We start from the raw sequence: 19,483 nt of genomic DNA, 5'->3' as shown, positions 1-19,483 counted from the left end.
AAGAATATTACCTCCCTTTAATAGTAGGTATAGATATATATTAATAGTAGAGATTTTATTGCCCGGCTCCCAGAGGAGCCGGACCTTAAACCCTAACTGCACCCCTCTCTCTCTCGCCGCCTCCCTCCTTCTCAATCGCGAGTGGCGCCCGTGCGCCGGCCGCCGCGCCCTCGTCTCCGTCAAGCCCCTGCCTTCTCCTACAACCTGAGGAGCAGGACCGGTAGGACCCTGGGTTCTACCAATTTAGTATCCAGAGACTCAGGATCGATCATGTCTTCTCCAAAGCCAACGCCGCCGATGCCGACCACCTCCACCGTGCAGATGACCATCACCACCGACGGGCCCCCAACTCCGCCGGCCCCGGTCACCACCGCTGCAATTCCGCCGGCCCGGGACACCACCGTTGTAATCTCGCCAGCCCCGGTCACTACTGTTGTGTCGTCAGCCGCCGTCTTCACGCTGGAAGAAGTAACCAGCACCTTGCGGGATCCCGTGACGGCCGTCCAGGGCATCCGCCTGTACCGGGTCGGACTGCCCCCGCCGGCTCCGCCTACAGCTACCCACCGCTGCAGTGGCCGTCCCAGGGCGCGCCTGCACTTAGCGGGCCGCCGATGGTGCCGCTCCAGGCGGGGTACCCCAGTGGGCCGCCGCCGCCGCTCCTGCACCTGCAGCCGTGTGACGCCCCCGATTCGACCGTACACTAATCATACACACAAATGTGTACGACCAAGATCGGGGACTCACAGGAAGATATCACAACACAACTCTAGACACAAATAAAATAATACAAGCTTCATATTACAAGCCAGGGGCCTCGAGGGCTCGAATACAAGCTCGATACACAAGAGTCAGCGAAAGCAACAATATCTGAGTACAGACATAAGTTAGACAAAGATGCCTTAAGAAGGCTAGCATAAAAATTAACGATCGAAGAGGAAAGGCCTCCTGCCTGGGACCTCCTAACTACTCCTAGTCGTCGTCGGTCTCCATGTAGTAGTATCCGTCGGCGGTGGCATCTGGCTCCAAGGATCCACCATCTGGTTGCATCAACCGGAAAGAAGAATGAAGGGGAAAAAAGGGTAGCAAAGCAACCGTGAGTACTCATCCAAAGTACTCGCAAGCATCAGATCTATACTAAGTATGCATTGGTATCAAATGGAAGGGCTGTATCTGTGGACTGAACTGCAGAATGCCAGGATAGAGGGGAAGGCCTAGCCTATCGAAGACTAGCATCTTCAAGCAGCTCCAAGCATCTTGCAGCATGTAGAAGAGTAAAGAATAGCAGTTTATAATTAACAAGCATGTTGTAACATTAACGCCCAGAGATCCTTCCTCGACTCCCTGCGAGAAAGCAATCCCGGAGCCACATATCCATCACATATCAAGTATCCATTTCTAGTTGTATAAGATCAGGATACAAGTCTGAACGTCCATTATCGTGGACACGGTATTCGAATATATATCTTCCCTGCAGGGGTGCACCATGTTTTCCAACACGCTCGATCACTCTGGCCGGACACAGTTTTCTGGGTCAATGCCCGGCCTCGGAAGATCAACAAGTCGTAGCCCTACCTAGGCTCAGCAGAGAGGTCCCCGCCGGTCTACATCCTAAGCACTCCGGGGTCTGGGCCCATCGCCCGTAGCACTCCGTGTCGTTGCGTGCAGGGCGGACCTAGGCACCACCTCTGGGTGCCGGCCCAGCCGTGCCGCAATGCTGAACTGGACGTCTGACAAAGCTTCGGCTGATACTGCGACATCGAGGCCCTTAACTATTCTCGCGCGGTGGTTAGTGCGTAGAGGCCAAAAGCCAACTCAGAACAAATACCCAAACCATAGTGTATTATTAGCTTGCGGAGACGAGCAGAGACTCGCGATAATGTGACCCTGTCGCCCCGTCTCGAGGAAATACGGCAAGGGCTAGCCCAGCCCACTCGGGGGCGGCCTGCCTGCCCGGCCGTGCCTCGTAACCATCTTGCGGGTGCTCTCCGGGCCTGCCCGACTTTCCCAAAGGTCTCAAGTAATGTCAAGGTAACCGTGTGTCCAAACATCAAGGGGAAAACCCGAGGAATCACCCCCGGAGGATTCCACTCAATGTAATCATCAAGGTGAACGTAAGAGGGACCACCCTCGAGGTTCACACTTGAGGTGTTGAACGACAGAGCCGTATCGGGAATGGTGAAAGAGGAAATCACCCTCGATGACCACGAACGAATAGCTACACTACAGAATTATCATCAGGAGTGCATTATGAGGGATCACCCTTGGCACTCGATAATAGCTCTGCAGAGTCGAGCAATTAAAGGGTGTGATGTGATGTGAGGTGTCAGGCTCTGGTCATCGATCACGTTGATCGAGTCATCAAAGATGAAGCAGGGGCAACAAGGACAAGGTGGAGGTCACTGATGGATCACTATCCAACCTATACTAAGCAGTTTAGGATAAGCAGGTAGGTAACAATAGCAGGTACAAAAGCAGGCTATGCATCAGAATAGGAGCAATCAATTACAGTAGCAAAATCTAATGCAAGCATGAGGGTATAGAATGGGCGATATCGGGATGATCAAAAAGGGGGGGGCTTGCCTGGAAGCTCCGCTGAAAGGGAACAAGGGTCGTCGTCGACGTAGTCCATCACAGGGGCATCAACAGCGGTCTCGGGGTCTACCGGAGAGAAGAGGGGGAAGAAACAGTAAATATAATGCAAACAGATGCAACACAGATGCATGACGGCGGTAACACGCAGGGCTAGGGGTGTTCTATCGCGGTGCTACACGATACCGGCGAAGGGGGAAAACATCCGGAAAGTTTTCCCGAAGTTAGGCTTTTTCGGCTAGATGAAACGGAGGGGGAAAGTTGCATGTTCTCTATGCTAGGGATGTGTGGCGGAAGAACGAACCGCGTTTTCGGATTCGTCACGAAATTCTGAGCAACTTTCATGTAGAAAACTTTTTCATCCGAGCTACGATTTAATTTCTATTAATTTTCAAAGTTTTATTAATATTCTGAAATTAATTTTAATACGAAAATAAATGCTAAAATGCTAGGCGCACCCAGCACAGTGTACACAAGAGTGTACCCAGTGGCTGGCAGGTGGGCCAGGGGGACCCAGTTGACAAGTCAACGTTTGACTGGTCAACAGGGGTGGGACCCCCTGTCATACACACATCTAACTAATTATAGATTAGGTAGTTATTTAGCAGGTTAAGTTAATTAAGCAAACTCTAATTAAATATATTTTTTAATATATTTTTTACTTTTTTTCAGTGGGTGGCTGGGCCACTATGAGTGGCCCACTCGGGCCTAACGGGGCGGGTTTACTGGGCGTGTGGGTAGGAGTGCCCGTGCACCCGCACGGGGGTAACAGAGGGCGCCGGCGGAGGTCGTGGCCTCGGCGAGGCGCTGGCGAGGGTGGCCGCGGCTACGGGGCGCCGGCCGGAGCGGCGAGGGGCCGGCAGGGCGCGGCGCGGCGGAGGCCACGCGGGGCGCAGCATGGAGGTGAGCCGAGCGGTGTGAGAGCGGGGCGAGGGAAGCCGGAGGCAGGCGGGGCGTCGCACGGTGGAGCGCGGCGGCGCGCGGCAAGGAAGTGGCCTGGCGCGGCGCGGTCATGCGCAGGCAAGCACAGCAGCCACGGGGATGTGGTAGGGGTGGCGAGCGGCTGCGGGACGGGACGAACGAGCGGTGTGGCCGGCCTAGAAGCGACGGCTGTCCGCGAGCAGGCGAACGCGGCTGCAGGGCGAGGCGGGCCGGAGCGCGGCCGCGGATGGCGCCGTACTGCGAACGAAGAGAGGGGGAAAGGGAGAGCATGCTCATGAGGCCATGTAGAGGTGCTAAAGTGAGCTCGGGGAGGCGGTGGTCGACGACGGGGACGATCCGGCGTAGTCGGGAAGGCGGTCCGGCGAGGGGGGCTCCGCGCGGTGGCGGTTGTCGGGCGACGGGAGAGCGCCGGGGCGCAGCGGGATCGAACCCCCGATCCAGCTCGGGTCGAGGGGGGCGGGCGTCGTGCGGGAGGCGACGGGGAGACGGGCGATGGCGTCGGGGCGAGCGGCGGGGTCGGGGCGTGGCCCGATCCAGATCCTGAATCGGGGGGAGGAGAGGAGCGTGGGTGCGTGGGGGAAGTGGGGGTTTGGTGGTTAGGGTTCGGGTGGGAGTGGCCTAATAGGCCAGGGGCAGCGGGTGTGGGCCGGCCGGCTGGGCTGATTGGCCCAGTTGGGCCGGGGGTCTTCTTTTGTTTTTTGTTTTTTTGCTTTCTCCTTTTCTTTTATTCATTTTTGTTGTTTGATTTAAATTTGAATTTTGAAAACGAACGGGATTGAATCATCGCGAGGTTAACAATAGTAAATGCGGTGACGTGGCAACATTAGCATGGGATTACTGTAGCATAACTATCCGGGCGTTACAATTCTCCTCCACTACAAGAAATCTCGTCCCGAGATTTAGGAGGTAGAAGGAAACAAAGCGGGGTATTCATCACGCAGGCGATCCTCGCGTTCCCAGGTGGCTTCGTCTTCAGAGTGATGCGACCACTGGACCTTGAGGAACTTGATCGCCTTCTGACGTGTGTGGCGTTCAGCTTGGTTGAGAATGCGGACTGGATGCTCTTTATAGGAGAGGTCCTGTTGCAACTCAAGCACTTCATGATCCACTGCTGGGATTGGGTCCTTGAAGCAGCGGCGGAGTTGTGACACGTGGAACACATCGTGAACCTGAGAAAGGTTCGACGGAAGCTCCAACTGGTATGCCACTTTTCCATGCCTTTCTAGAATAGTGAAAGGACCAATATAGCGAGGAGCTAGCTTGCCCTTGATCCCGAAGCGGTGTGCACCCTTCATTGGTGTGACTCGAAGGTAAGCCTTTTCGCCAGGTTGATAGACCATGTCTTTATGATGACGGTCATAATTACTCTTTTGACATGACTGAGCAGTCTTGAGATTCTCGCGAATGACGCGGACTTGTTCTTCGGCGTGTTGGATAATATTCGGACCGAAGAGTGGACGTTCCCCAGTTTCTGACCAGTTCAGAGGGGTTCGGCACTTTCGTCCATATAACACTTCGAATGGGGCCATCTTCAGACTAGCTTGATAGCTATTGTTGTAGGAGAACTCAGCATACGGGAGAGATTCCTCCCATTTCTTGCCAAAGGAAATGACACAAGCTCGAAGCATGTCTTCGAGAACTTTATTGACACGTTCAACTTGTCCCTGCGACTGAGGGTGAAAAGCAGTACTGAAAGACAGATGAGTTCCCATAGCTTCTTGGAAACTTGCCCAGAATCTTGAAGTGAATAAGCTGCCATGGCCTGAGCTGAGAACCAATGGAATACCGTGGAGTGAAACAATTATGGACATGTAAAGGGTTGCCAGCTGACTAGCAGTGATCGTTTCTTTGACGGCCAGAAAGTTTGCAACTTTGGAAAGCCGGTCAATGAAGACAAGTATAGCATCATTACCTTTCTGCGATTTGGGAAATCCAGTGACGAAGTCCATTTCAACATGGTCCCATTTCCATTCCGGAATAGAGATAGGTTGCAGAGTTCCAACAGGCCTTTGATGTTTTGCTTTGATACGACGGCAAACGTCACATTCAGCAACATAACGAGCAATGTCTTGCTTCATATTAGACCACCAGAATCTCTGACGAATGTCTTGGTACATCATGGTACTACCGGGATGAATAGACAACGGAGTGTCATGAGCTTCTCCCATAACCAAATTAGTCATATCCAGGTTTTTCTCCTTACACGGCACCACTAGGCGGCCTTTGACGTACAAAGTGCCATCATCAGTAACAGTGAAGAATGAGGGCTTTCCTTCTGCGAGGTAGCGTTTAATCTTCTCAACTTCAGAGTCATATCCCTGCATTCTCTTGATGGAGTCCAAGAGATCTGGTTCGATAGCGAGGGTGTTGAGGGAACCCTGGGAAACAACACAGAGGTTCATCTTGCAGAATTCTGGAGGAGGGGGTGCGAGTGCACCAGGAGGAACAATATGGAGGTTCAACTTTCTGAATTCTTCAACAAGCGAGGGCTGAACTTTTCAGACCTCGAGGTGATTGCAATATGACTTGCGGCTCAAAGCATCAGCCATTACATTAGCCTTGCCTGGTGTATAAGAAATGCCCATGTTAAAGTCTGCTACGATCTCCATCCATCTCTCCTGACGGAGGTTCAAATCTGGCTGGGTAAACAGGTACTTCAGACTTTGGTGGTCCGTGAAGATCTCGCAATGATTACCAAGAAGATAATGTCACCACTGTTTCAGTGCATGGATGACAGCAGCAAGCTCGAGGTCACGAACTGGGTAGTTCTCTTCGTGAGGGCGCAACTGACGAGAGGCATAAGCAATCACTCTGCGCTCTTGCATTAGGACACAGCCTAATCCTTGTCGTGAAGCATCGCAGTAAATGACAAAATCCTTCTTAGTATCTGGCAGAGCAAGCACTGGAGCAGAAGTCAGTTTGTCTTTGAGTACTTGAAAACTTTCCTGACTCTTTTCTGTCCAATCGAACTTGACGCCTTTGTGAAGTAGACCAGTCAGGGGCTTGGCGATCTTGGAGAAGTTCTCGACAAATCGACGATAATAGCTGGCGAGTCCGAGAAAACTTCTGACTTTCTTGACATTCTTCGGAGGAGTCCAATCGAGAATAGCCTGAACTCGCTCTGGGTTGACGGCAATACCATCCTTGGAGATGACATGCCCAAGGTAGGTCACTTCGGGTAGCCAGAATTCACACTTGGAATGCTTGGCATATAGTTGATGCTCTCGAAGTTTTTCCAGAACAAGTCGAAGGTGTTCAGCATGTTTTTCTTTATTCTTGGAATATACTAGGATATCATCTAGATAAACCACGACGAACTTGTCAAGGCATTCCATGAATATATAGTTCATCAGACGAGAGAATGTCGCTGGAGCATTTGTCAAACCAAAGGACATGACGGTGTACTCGTATGAACCATAGCGAGTAACGAAGGCGGTCTTGGGAATATCCTCTTCACGAACCCGAATCTGGTGGTAACCCAACCTCAAATCAAGTTTAGAGAATACTGAAGAACCAGCAAGTTGATCATACAGGTCGTTGATTCTGGGAAGCGGATACTTGTTCTGAATTGTTGCCTGATTGATAGGACGGTAATCTTGGACCAAACGATTCATACCATCCTTCTTCTTGACAGAGAGAGAAGGCGCTCCCCAAGCAGAGGAACTAGGACGAATGAATCCCTTGTGAAGAGACTTGTCGATTTCCTCCTTAAGTTCAAGGAGTTCATGCGGCGGCATCTTGTATGGCCGTTTGGCAATAGGAGTAGTGCCTGGCTTCAAGTCTATGATGAGTTCAACAGCTCTAGCCGGGGGTATTCCTGGAAGTTCTTCTGGATAGACATCTTCAAAATCACGAACGACTGGAATGTTCTCGATTCCCTCAAGAGGTAAGCATTCAATGCATTGAGAACATATATCTGACTCTCGGCATTCTGGATCATCTGAGCTGAGTAGTGGATCAACTGACCAGAAGGGTGTGTGAGTTGGACTTTCTTAGCGGCACAGTCGAGGAAAGCATTATGTGCCTTCAGCCAATCCATACCGAGAATGACATTTATGGTAGAACCCTTGAGGGCCATGAGTGAACTAGAGAACACTAATCCTCCAATTACAATGTGGTTGTTGTGGGCTACCATCTAGGTATCCCACCTGGATCCTGGAGAGTTAATCACCAGCGGAGGGTACACGTTTTCAAATGATAAGTCTTGCTTGCGTGCAAATGCCTCAGATATGAAGGAATGCGACACTCCTGAATCAAAAAGAACAGACGCTGGCACTGAGTTAACAAGGAGGGTTCCCATCACGACAGTCGGTTCCTTCTGAGCCTTATCAACATCGATGTGGTTGGCCTGGCCAAGTATAACAGCAGACGGTTGGGTATTGCTGTTTCTGGAACGATAGCTTCGACGGCTCTTCTTACGACCAGCGGAAGGACATGATGCATTCTGCGGCTGACCCTGGCGACAATCGAGGGTAAGGTGTCCTGGCTGTCCACACTTGTGGCATAAGCCATCATTAAGGGGAGGAGCCATAGCATTGGATTGTCCACCCTGAATCGTTAGTTGTCTCGGCGGCGGAGGCAAACGAGGTGCAACATAAGACGGCCTTGGTGTTGGAGCAGGTCGGTGATGAACATTGTGTGGGATCCAGACTTGACGTTTCTGAGCAGGCTGGCTCAAGGATGGGCCAACATCTCGAGTACGCTTGAGCGACTCCTGGTACTCAGTCAGACCAGTTTCAGTTCGAAAAGCTTGGCTGACAAGCGTCGCAAAGTCTGCGCATTCATGAGCAACAAGTGCGAGCTTTATATCGGGACGCAGTCCTTCACGGAATTTCTCCTGCTTGCGAGCGTCAGTGCAGACGTCATCCACAGCATAGCGAGATAATTCAAGGAATTTCCTCTGATATTCATCCACAGTCATTGTGCCTTGTGAGAGTTTGCGGAACTCCTTCTTCTGGTCCATCAGACCTTGAGGAATGTGTCGTGCACGGAAGGCTAACTGAAATTCCTGCCAAGTGGTTATAGTCTCTACAAGCAGCATACCCCTGTGGCTTTCCCACCATTGAGCAGCCGAACCCTTCAGGTGAAATGTCGCAAAGGTGACGTAACTGGCAGGGGCAACATTAGCTGACTCCATCTCAAATAGGATGTCACGAAGCCAATCATCAACATCCATAGGATTGGTGGAGTTGCGGAAAATGGATGGGTTGAGGCGCATGAATTCTTGCAGTGCTATTGGGGCAGGCTGTTGATGAGCATTCTGGTTTGGAAACTGAGCCATTACCCCAGTCATAAACTGACGATTCAGCTCAAACTGCTGCATCATTGAGGCAATATAGGGTGGAGGTGGAGGATCGTCAGCCATCCTGCTAGAAGCATCAGACAACAGTTTAACCAGGGGTGGAGCAGGTGTATAGAGTCATTCATGATGTAACTTGAACAATGAGCAAAGGCGCAGTATGTACAAATTAGTAGTCATTAAAGACATACATATACATATACAGAGCCATTTACACGTTGTTAATATGAATTCGAACGAGAGAATCATCCTAGACATACTAGGCGGCATGCTGGCATGCGATGGAAGGATACAACAACGGGACATAGCAAAGGCTACATCAACGTCGGAGAAACCCACTAGAGTGAGGAATCTGCAGGGGACAACGCAGGGTCCCTCGATAAAAGGATCATGTGGTCCGTCAACAATGTGAAGCAGATCCTGGCTTCCAATTCAAGAAAGGCATAATACAAATCTCCGGATGGATGTGATCACGAGACCCTAAGGTTAGAGTTAGCAAAACCATTTAACCCGAATAGAAGAGAGCTCAGAGTCCCAGAGTAAAGGTCGAGGAGTAAAAGATCCTAATACCACCCAATGGCGACGTGGGCCCGTAAGCCACACAGCCATGTTAGTAAAACAGTTTTTCAAAGACTAGACTCAACTTTGGCCAAGGAGTTGGAATGGGGGTTCCTACAGGCAACCTGGCTCTGATACCAACTTGTGACACCCCCGATTCGACCGTACACTAATCATACACACAAATGTGTACGATCAAGATCAGGGACTCACGGGAAGATATCACAACACAACTCTAGACACAAATAAAATAATACAAGCTTCATATTACAAGCCAGGGGCCTCGAGGGCTCGAATACAAGCTCGATACACAAGAGTCAGCGGAAGCAACAATATCTGAGTACAGACATAAGTTAGACAAAGATGCCTTAAGAAGGCTAGCACAAAAATCAACGATCGAAGAGGCAAGGCCTCCTGCCTGGGACCTCCTAACTACTCCTAGTCGTCGGCGGTCTCCATGTAGTAGTATCTGTCGGCGGTGGCATCTGGCTCCAAGGACCCACCATCTGGTTGCATCAACCGGAAAGAAGAATGAAGGGGCAAAAAGGGTAGCAAAGCAACCGTGAGTACTCATCCAAAGTACTCGCAAGCATCAGATCTATACTAAGTATGCATTGGTATCAAATGGAAGGGCTGTATCTGTGGACTGAACTGCAGAATGCCATGATAGAGGGGAAGGCCTAGCCTATCGAAGACTAAGCATCTTGCAGCATGTAGAAGAGTAAAGAATAGCAGTTTATAATTAACAAGCATGTTGTAACATTAACGCCCAGAGATCCTTCCTCGACTCCCTGCGAGAAAGCAATCCCGGAGCCACATATCCATCACATATCAAGTATCCATTTCTAGTTGTACAAGATCAGGATACAAGTCTGAACGTCCATTACCGTGGACACGGTATTCGAATATATATCTTCCCTGCAGGGGTGCACCATGTTTTCCAACACGCTCGATCACTCTGGCCGGACACAGTTTTCTAGGTCAATGCCCGGCCTCGGAAGATTAACACGTCGTAGCCCTACCTAGGCTCAGCAGAGAGGTCCCCGCCGGTCTACATCCTAAGCACTCTGGGGTCTAGGCCCATCGCCCGTAGCACTCCGGGTCGTTACGTGCAGGGCGGACCTAGGCACCACCTCTGGGGTGCCGGCCCAGCCGTGCTGCAATGCTGAACTGGACATCTGACAAAGCTTCGGCTGATACTGCGACGTCGAGGCCCATAACTATTCTCGTGTGGTGGTTAGTGCGTAGAGGCCAAAAGCCAACTCAGAACAAATACCCAAACCATAGTGTATTATTAGCTTGCGGAGACGAGCAGAGACTCACGATAATGTGACCCCGTCGCCCCGTCTCGAGGAAATACGGCAAGGGCTAGCCCAGCCCACTCGGGGGCGGCCTGCCTGCCCGGCCGTGCCTCGTAACCATCTTGCGGGTGCTCTCCGGGCCCGCCCGACTTTCCCAAATGTCTCAAGTAATGTCAAGGTAACCGTGTGTCCAAACATCAAGGGGAAAACCCGAGGAACCACCCCGGAGGATTCCACTCAATGTAATCATCAAGGTGAACGTAAAAGGGACCACCCTCGAGGTTCACACTTGAGGTGTTGAACGACAGAGCCGTATCGGGAATGGTGAAAGAGGAAATCACCGTCGATGACCACGACCGAATAGATACACTACAGAATTATCATCAGGAGTGCATTATGAGGGATCACCCTCGGCACTCGATATTAGCTCTGCAGAGTCGAGCAATTAAAGGGCGTGATGTGATGTGAGGTGTCAGGCTCTGGTAATCGATCACGTTGATCGAGTCGTCGAAGATGAAGCAGGGGCAACAAGGACAAGGTGGAGGTCACTGATGGATCACCATCCAACCTATACTAAGCAGTTTAGGATAAGTAGGTAGGTAACAATAGCAGGTACAAAAGCAGGCTATGCATCAGAATAGGAGCAATCAATTACAGTAGCAAAATCTAATGCAAGCATGAGGGTATAGAATGGGCGATATCGGGATGATCAAAAGGGGGGGCTTGCCTGGAAGCTCCGCTGAAAGGGAACAAGGGTCGTCGTCGACGTAGTCGATCACAGGGGCATCAACAGCGGTCTCGGGGTCTACCGGAGAGAAGAGGGGGAAGAAACAGTAAATATAATGCAAACAGATGCAACACAGATGCATGACGGCGGTAACACGCAGGGTTAGGGGTGTTCTATCGCGGTGCTACACGATACCGGCGAAGGGGGCAAACATCCGGAAAGTTTTCCCGGAGTTAGGCTTTTTCGGCTAGATGAAACGGAGGGGGAAAGTTGCATGTTCTCTATGCTATGGATGTGTGGCGCACCAACGGACCGCGTATTCGGATTCGTCACGAAATTATGAGCAACTTTTATGTAGAAAACTTTTTCATCCGAGCTACGGTTTAATTTCTATTAATTTTCAAAGTTTTATTAATATTCTGAAATTAATTTTAATACGAAAATAAATGCTAAAATGCTAGGCGCACCCAACACAGTGTACACAAGAGTGTACCCAGTGGCTGACAGGTGGGCCAGGGGGACCCAGTTGACCAGTCAACGTTTGACTGGTCAACAGGGGTGGGACCCCCGTGTCATACACACATCTAACTAATTATAGATTAGGTAGTTATTTAGCAGGTTAAGTTAATTAAGAAAACTCTAATTAATTAATTAATTAATTATTTTTATAAATATTTTTTTACTTTTTTTTCAGTGGGTGGCTGGGCCACTGTCAGTGGCCCCCTCGGGCCTAACGGGGCGGGTTTACTGGGCGCGTGCCCGTGCACCCGCACGGGGGTAACGGAGGGCGCCGCCGGAGGCCGTGGCCTCGGCGAGGTGCTGGCGAGGGTGGCCACGGCTGCGGGGCGCTGGCAGGGCGCGACGCGGCGGAGGCCACGCGGGGCGCAGCGTGGAGGTGAGCCGGGCGGTGTGAGAGCGGGGCGAGGGAAGCCGGAGGCAGGCGGGGCGTCGCACGGTGGAGCGCGGCGGCGCGCGGCAAGGAAGTGGCCTGGCGCGGCGCGGTCATGTGCGGGCAAGCGCAGCGGCCACGGGGATGCGGTAGGGGCGGCGAGTGGCTGTGGGACGGGACGAACGAGCGGTGTGGCCGGCTAGAAGTGGCGGCTATCCGCGAGCAGGCGAACGCGGCTGCAGGGTGAGGCGGGCCGGAGCGCGGCCGCGGATGGCGCCGTACTGCGAACGAAGAGAGGGGGAAAGGGGGAGCATGCTCACGAGGCCCTGTAGAGGTGCTAAAGTGAGCTCGGGGAGGGGGTGGTCGACGACGGGGACGATCCGGCGTAGTCGGGAAGGCGGTCCTATTGGGGAACGTAGTAATTTCAAAAAAATTCTACGCACATGCAAGATCATGGTGATGCATAGCAACGAGAGGGGAGAGTGTTGTCCACGTACCCTCGTAGACCGAAAGCGGAAGCGTTAACACAACGCGGTTGATGTAGTCGTACGTCTTCACGATCCGACCGTTCAAGTACCGAACGTACGGCACCTCCGAGTTCAGCACACGTTCAGCTCGATGACGTCCCTCGAACTCCGATCCAGCTGAGTGTTGAGGGAGAGTTTCGTCAGCACGACGGTGTGGTGATGATGATGATGTTCTACCGACGCAGGGCTTCGCCTAAGCACCGCTACGATATTATCGAGGTGTAATATGGTGGAGGGGGGCACCGCACACGGCTAAGAGATCAATGATCAATTGTGTGTCTAGAGGTGCCCCCCTGCCCCCGTATATAAAGGAGCAAGGGGGGTTCGGCCGGCCAAGGGGAGAGGCGCGCCAGGAGGAGTCCTACTCCTACCGGGAGTAGGACTCCCCCCCTTTTCCATGTTGGACTAGGAGAGAGAGGGGGAAGAGGTGGAGGGGAGGAAGGAAAGGGGGGCCGCCCCCTCTCCTTGTCCTATTCGGACTGGGGGAGGGGCGTGCGGCCCTGCCCTGGCCTCCTCTCCTCTCTTCCACCTAGGCCCACCAAGGCCCATTAAGTTACCGGGGGGTTCCGGTAACCTCCCGGTACTCCGGAAAAATCCCGATTTCACCCGGAACACTTCCGATATCCAAACATAGGCTTCCAATATATCAATCTTTATGTCTCGACCATTTCGAGACTCCTCGTCATGTCCGTGATCACATCCGGGACTCCGAACAACCTTCGGTACATCAAAACATATAAACTCAGAATATAACTGTCATCGTAACGTTAAGCGTGCGGACCCTACGGGTTCGAGAACTATGTAGACATGACCGAGACACCTCTCCGGTCAATAACCAATAGCGGAACCTGGATGCTCATATTGGCTCCCACATATTCTACGAAGATCTTTATCGGTCAGACCGCATAACAACATACGTTGTTTCCTTTGTCATCGGTATGTTACTTGCCCGAGATTCGATCATCGGTATCTCGATACCTAGTTCAATCTCGTTACCGGCAAGTCAATCACATCATTCTCCTAACGATCAAGTGCTAAGCCTGTATAAAACCAAATGCTTTGATCACACTATCAAAGCGTTTATTCCAACTCCGAGAGGCTTGCACCAGTCCATAAATGGATCGATGGAGCTTGCACACTTTGTTAGCTTTCTTTGGATCGACAAAACCTTCCGGTTGCATCATATACAACTCTTCTTCCAGAAATCCATTCAGGAATGCAGTTTTGACATCCATTTGCCAAATTTCATAATCATAAAATGCGGCAATTGCTAACATGATTCGGACAGACTTAAGCATCGCTACGGGTGAGAAGGTCTCATCGTAGTCAATCCCTTGAACTTGTCGAAACCCTTTCGCAACAAGTCGAGCTTTATAGACAGTAACATTACCGTCAGCGTCAGTCTTCTTCTTGAAGATCCATTTATTTTCAATGGCTTGCCGATCATCGGGCAAGTCAACCAAAGTCCATACTTTGTTCTCATACATGGATCCCATCTCGGATTTCATGGCCTCAAGCCATTTTGCGGAATCTGGGCTCACCATCGCTTCTTCATAGTTCGTAGGTTCGTCATGGTCTAGTAACATAACCTCCAGAACAGGATTACCGTACCACTCTGGTGCGGATCTTAATCTGGTTGACCTACGAGGTTCAGTAATAACTTGATCTGAAGTTTCATGATCATTATCATTAACTTCTTCACTAATTGGTGTAGGTGTCGCAGAAACTGGTTTCTGTGATGATCTACTTTCCAATAAGGGAGCAGGTACAGTTACCTCATCAAGTTCTACTTTCCTCCCTCTCACTTCTTTCGAGAGAAACTCCTTCTCCAGAAAATTTCCGAATTTAGCAACAAAAGTTTTGCCTTCGGATCTGTGATAGAAGGTGTACCCAACAGTCTCCTTTGGGTATCCTATGAAGACACATTTCTCCGATTTGGGTTCAAGCTTATCAGGTTGAAGTTTTCTCACATAAGCATCGCAGCCCCAAACTTTAAGAAAGGACAACTTTGGTTTCTTGCCAAACCACAGTTCATAAGGCGTTGTCTCAACGGATTTTGATGGTGCCCTATTTAACGTGAATGCAGCCGTCTCTAAAGCATAACCCCAAAACGATAGCGGTAAATCAGTAAGAGACATCATAGATCGCACCATATCTAGTAAAGTACGATTACGACGTTCGGACACACCATTACGTTGTGGTGTTCCGGGTGGCGTGAGTTGCGAAACTATTCCGCATTGTTTCAAATGTAGACCAAACTCGTAACTCAAATATTCTCCTCCACGATCTGATTGTAGAAACTTTATTTTCTTGTTACGATGATTTTCAACTTCACTCTGAAATTCTTTGAACCTTTCAAATGTTTCAGACTTATGTTTCATTAAGTAGATATACCCATATCTGCTCAAATCATCTGTAAAGGTGAGAAAATAACAATATCCGCCACGAGCCTCAATATTCATCGGACCACATACATCTGTATGTATGATTTCCAACAAATCTGTTGCTCTCTCCATAGTTCCGGAGAACGGTGTTTTAGTCATCTTGCCCATGAGGCACGGTTCGCAAGTACCAAGTGATTCATAATCAAGTGGTTCCAAAAGTCCATCAGTATGGAGTTTCTTCATGCGCTTTACACCGATATGACCTAAACGGCAGTGCCACAAATAAGTTGCACTATCATTATCAACTCTGCATCTTTTGGCTTCAATATTATGAATATGTGTATCACTACTATCGAGATTCAACAAAAATAGACCACTCTTCAAGGGTGCATGACCATAAAAGATATTACTCATATAAATAGAACAACCATTATTCTCTGATTTAAATGAATAACCGTCTCGCATCAAACAAGATCCAGATATAATGTTCATGCTTAACACTGGCACCAAATAACAATTATTTAGGTCTAAAACTAATCCCGAAGGTAGATGTAGAGGTAGCGTGCCGACCGCGATCACATCGACTTTGGAACCATTTCCCACGCGCATCGTCACCTCGTCCTTAGCCAATCTTCGCTTAATCCGTAGCCCCTGTTTCGAGTTGCAAATATTGGCAACAGAACCAGTATCAAATACCCAGGTGCTACTGCGAGCATTAATAAGGTATACAACAATAACATGTATATCACATATACCTTTGTTCACCTTGCCATCCTTCTTATCCGCCAAATACTTGGGGCAGTTCCGCTTCCAGTGACCAGTCTGCTTGCAGTAGAAGCACTCAGTCTCAGGTTTAGGTCCAGACTTGGGTTTCTTCTCCTGAGCAGCAACTTGTTTGCTATTCTTCTTGAAGTTCCCCTTATTATTCCCTTTACCCTTTTTCTTGAAACTAGTGGTCTTATTGACCATCAACACTTGATGCTCCTTTTTGATTTCTACCTCCACAGCCTTTAGCATTGCGAAGAGCTCGGGAATCGTCTTATCCATCCCTTGCATATTATAGTTCATCACGAAGCTCTTGTAGCTTGGTGGCAGTGATTGAAGAATTCTATCAATGACGCTATCATCCGGAAGATTAACTCCCAGTTGAATCAAGTGATTGTTATACCCAGACATTTTGAGTATATGCTCACTGACAGAACTATTCTCTTCCATCTTGCAGCTGTAGAACCTATTGGAGATTTCATATCTCTCAATCCGGGCATTTGCTTGAAATATTAACTTCAACTCCTGGAACATCTCATATGCTCCATGACGTTCAAAACGTCGTTGAAGACCCGGTTCTAAGCCATAAAGCATGGCACACTGAACTATCGAGTAGTCATCAGCTTTGCTCTGCCAGACGTTCATAACATCTGGTGTTGCTCCTGCAGCAGGCCTGGCACCCAGCGGTGCTTCCAGGACGTAATTCTTCTGTGCAGCAATGAGGATAATCCTCAAGTTACGGACCCAGTCCGTGTAATTGCTACCATCATCTTTCAACTTTGCTTTCTCAAGGAACGCATTAAAATTCAACGGAACAACAACACGGGCCGTCTATCTACAATTAACATAGACAAGCAAAATACTATCAGGTACTAAGTTCATGATAAATTCAAGTTCAATTAATCATATTATTTAAGAACTCCCACTTAGATAGACATCCCTCTAATCCTCTAAGTGATCACGTGATCCATATCAACTAAACCATGTCTGATCATCACGTGAGATGGAGTAGTTTCAACGGTGAACATCACTATGTTGATCATATCTACTATATGATTCACGCTCGACCTTTCGGTCTCCGTGTTCCGAGGCCATATCTGTTATATGCTAGGCTCATCAAGTTTAACCTGAGTATTCCGCGTGTGCAACTGTTTTGCACCCGTTGTATTTGAACGTAGAGCCTATCACACCCGATCATCACGTGGTGTCTCAGCACGAAGAACTTTCGCAACGGTGCATACTTAGGGAGAACACTTATACTTTGATAATTTAGTGAAGGATCATCTTATAATGCTACCGTCAATCAAAGCAAGATAAGATGCATAAAAGATAAACATCACGTGCAATCAATATAAGTGATATGATATGGCCATCATCATCTTGTGCTTGTGATCTCCATCTCCGAAGCACCGTCATGATCACCATTGTCATCGGCGTGACACCTTGATCTCCATCGTAGCATCGTTGCCGTTTCGCCAACTTATTGCTTCTACGACTATCGCTACCGCTTAGTGATAAAGTAAAACAATTACATGGCGATTGCATTGCATACAATAAAGCGACAACCATATGGCTCCTGCCAGTTGCCGATAACTTTGTTACAAAACATGATCATCTCATACAATAAAATTCAGTATCATGTCTTGACCATATCACATCACAACATACCCTGCAAAAACAAGTTAGACGTCCTCTACTTTGTTGTTGCAAGTTTTACGTGGCTGCTACGGGCTTAGCAAGAACCGTTCTTACCTACGCATCAAAACCACAACGATAGTTTGTAAAGTTGGTGCTGTTTTAACCTTCGCAAGGACCGGGCGTAGCCATACTCGGTTCAACTAAAGTGAGAGAGACAGACACCCGCCGGTCACCTTTAAGCAACGAGTGCTCGCAACGGTGAAACCAGTCTCGCGTAAGCGTACGCGTAATGTCGGTCCGGGCCGCTTCATCTCACAATACCGTCGAACCAAAGTATGACATGCTGGTAAGCAGTATGACTTGTATCGCCCACAACTCACTTGTGTTCTACTCGTGCATAACATCAACGCATAAAACCAGGCTCGGATGCCACTGTTGGGGAACGTAGTAATTTCAAAAAAATTCCTACGAACACACAAGATCATGGTGATGCATCGCAACGAGAAGGGAGAGTGTTGTCCACGTACCCTCGTAGACCGATAGCGAAAGCGTTAACACAACGCGGTTGATGTAGTCGTACGTCTTCACGATCCGACCGATCAACTACTGAACGTACGGCACCTCCGAGTTCAGCACACGTTCAGCTCGATGACGTCCCTCGAACTCCGATCGAGCCGAGTGTTGAGGGAGAGTTTCGTCAGCACGACGGCGTGGTGACGATGATGATGTTCTACCGACGCAGGGCTTCGCCTAAGCACCGCTACAATATTATCGAGGTGTAATATGGTGGAGGGGGGCACCGCACACGACTAAGAGATCAATAGATCAATTGTTGTCTCTATGAGGTCCCCCCTGCCTCCGTATATAAAGGAGCAAGGGGGAGGCCGGCCGGCCCTTGTTGGCGCGCCAGGAGGAGGAGTCCTCCTCCTAGTAGGAGTAGGACTCCCCTCTTTCCTACTCCTACTAGGAGGGGGAAAGGAAGGGGGAGAGGGAGAAGGAAAGGGGGGCGCCGCCCCCCCTCTCCTAGTCCAATTCGGACCAGAGGGGGAGGGGGCGCGCGGCCCCTCCTGGCTGCCCCTCTCTCTCCACTAAGGCCCATAAGGCCCATTACTTCTCCCGGGGGGGGGGGTTCCGGTAACCCTCCGGCACTCCGGTTTTCTCCGAAATCACCCGGAACACTTCGGGTGTCCGAATATAGTCGTCCAATATATCAATCTTTATGTCTCGACCATTTCGAGACTCCTCGTCATGTCCGTGATCATATCCGGGACTCCGAACAACCTTCGGTACATCAAAACATATAAACTCATAATATAACTGTCATCGTAACGCTAAGCGTGCGGACCCTACGGGTTCGAGAACTATGTAGACATGACCGAGACACGTCTCCGATCAATAACCAATAGCGGAACCTGGATGCTCATATTGGCTCCCACATATTCTACGAAGATCTTTATCGGTCAGACTGCATAACAACATACGTTGTTCCCTTTGTCATCGGTATGTTACTTGCCCGAGATTCGATCGTCGGTATCTCAATACCTAGTTCAATCTCGTTACCGGCAAGTCTCTTTACTCGTTCCGTAATACATCATCTTGCAACAAACTCTTTAGTTGCAATGCTTGCAAGGCTTAAGTGATGTGCATTACCGAGAGGGCCCAGAGATACCTCTCCGACAATCGGAGTGACAAATCCTAATCTCGAAATACGCCAACCCAACAAGTACCTTCGGAGACACATGTAGAGCACCTTTATAATCACCCAGTTACATTGTGACGTTTGGTAGCACACAAAGTGTTCCTCCGGTAAACGGGAGTTGCATAATCTCATAGTCATAGGAACATGTATAAGTCATGAAGAAAG

General features: G+C 49.7%; 1 protein-coding gene across 1 annotated transcript in view; it reads left to right on the top strand.

Annotated features, from left to right (window-relative positions):
* Positions 1-611: 611 nt before the first annotated feature.
* LOC123142565 (50S ribosomal protein L2, chloroplastic-like) overlaps positions 612-19,483 on the top strand; it is a 33,522-nt gene continuing 14,650 nt past the window's right edge. The window contains exon 1 of the mRNA XM_044561427.1: positions 612-673. Within this exon, the coding sequence (XP_044417362.1) occupies positions 612-673 (62 nt within the window). The remainder of the gene's footprint in view (positions 674-19,483) is intronic.

This window comes from Triticum aestivum, chromosome 6D (genome assembly GCF_018294505.1).
Source record: "Triticum aestivum cultivar Chinese Spring chromosome 6D, IWGSC CS RefSeq v2.1, whole genome shotgun sequence".
NCBI classification, from domain to species: domain Eukaryota; kingdom Viridiplantae; phylum Streptophyta; class Magnoliopsida; order Poales; family Poaceae; genus Triticum; species Triticum aestivum.
The sequence above is the reverse complement of the archived record's forward strand: the minus strand, read 5'-3'. Positions and strand labels throughout refer to the sequence as shown.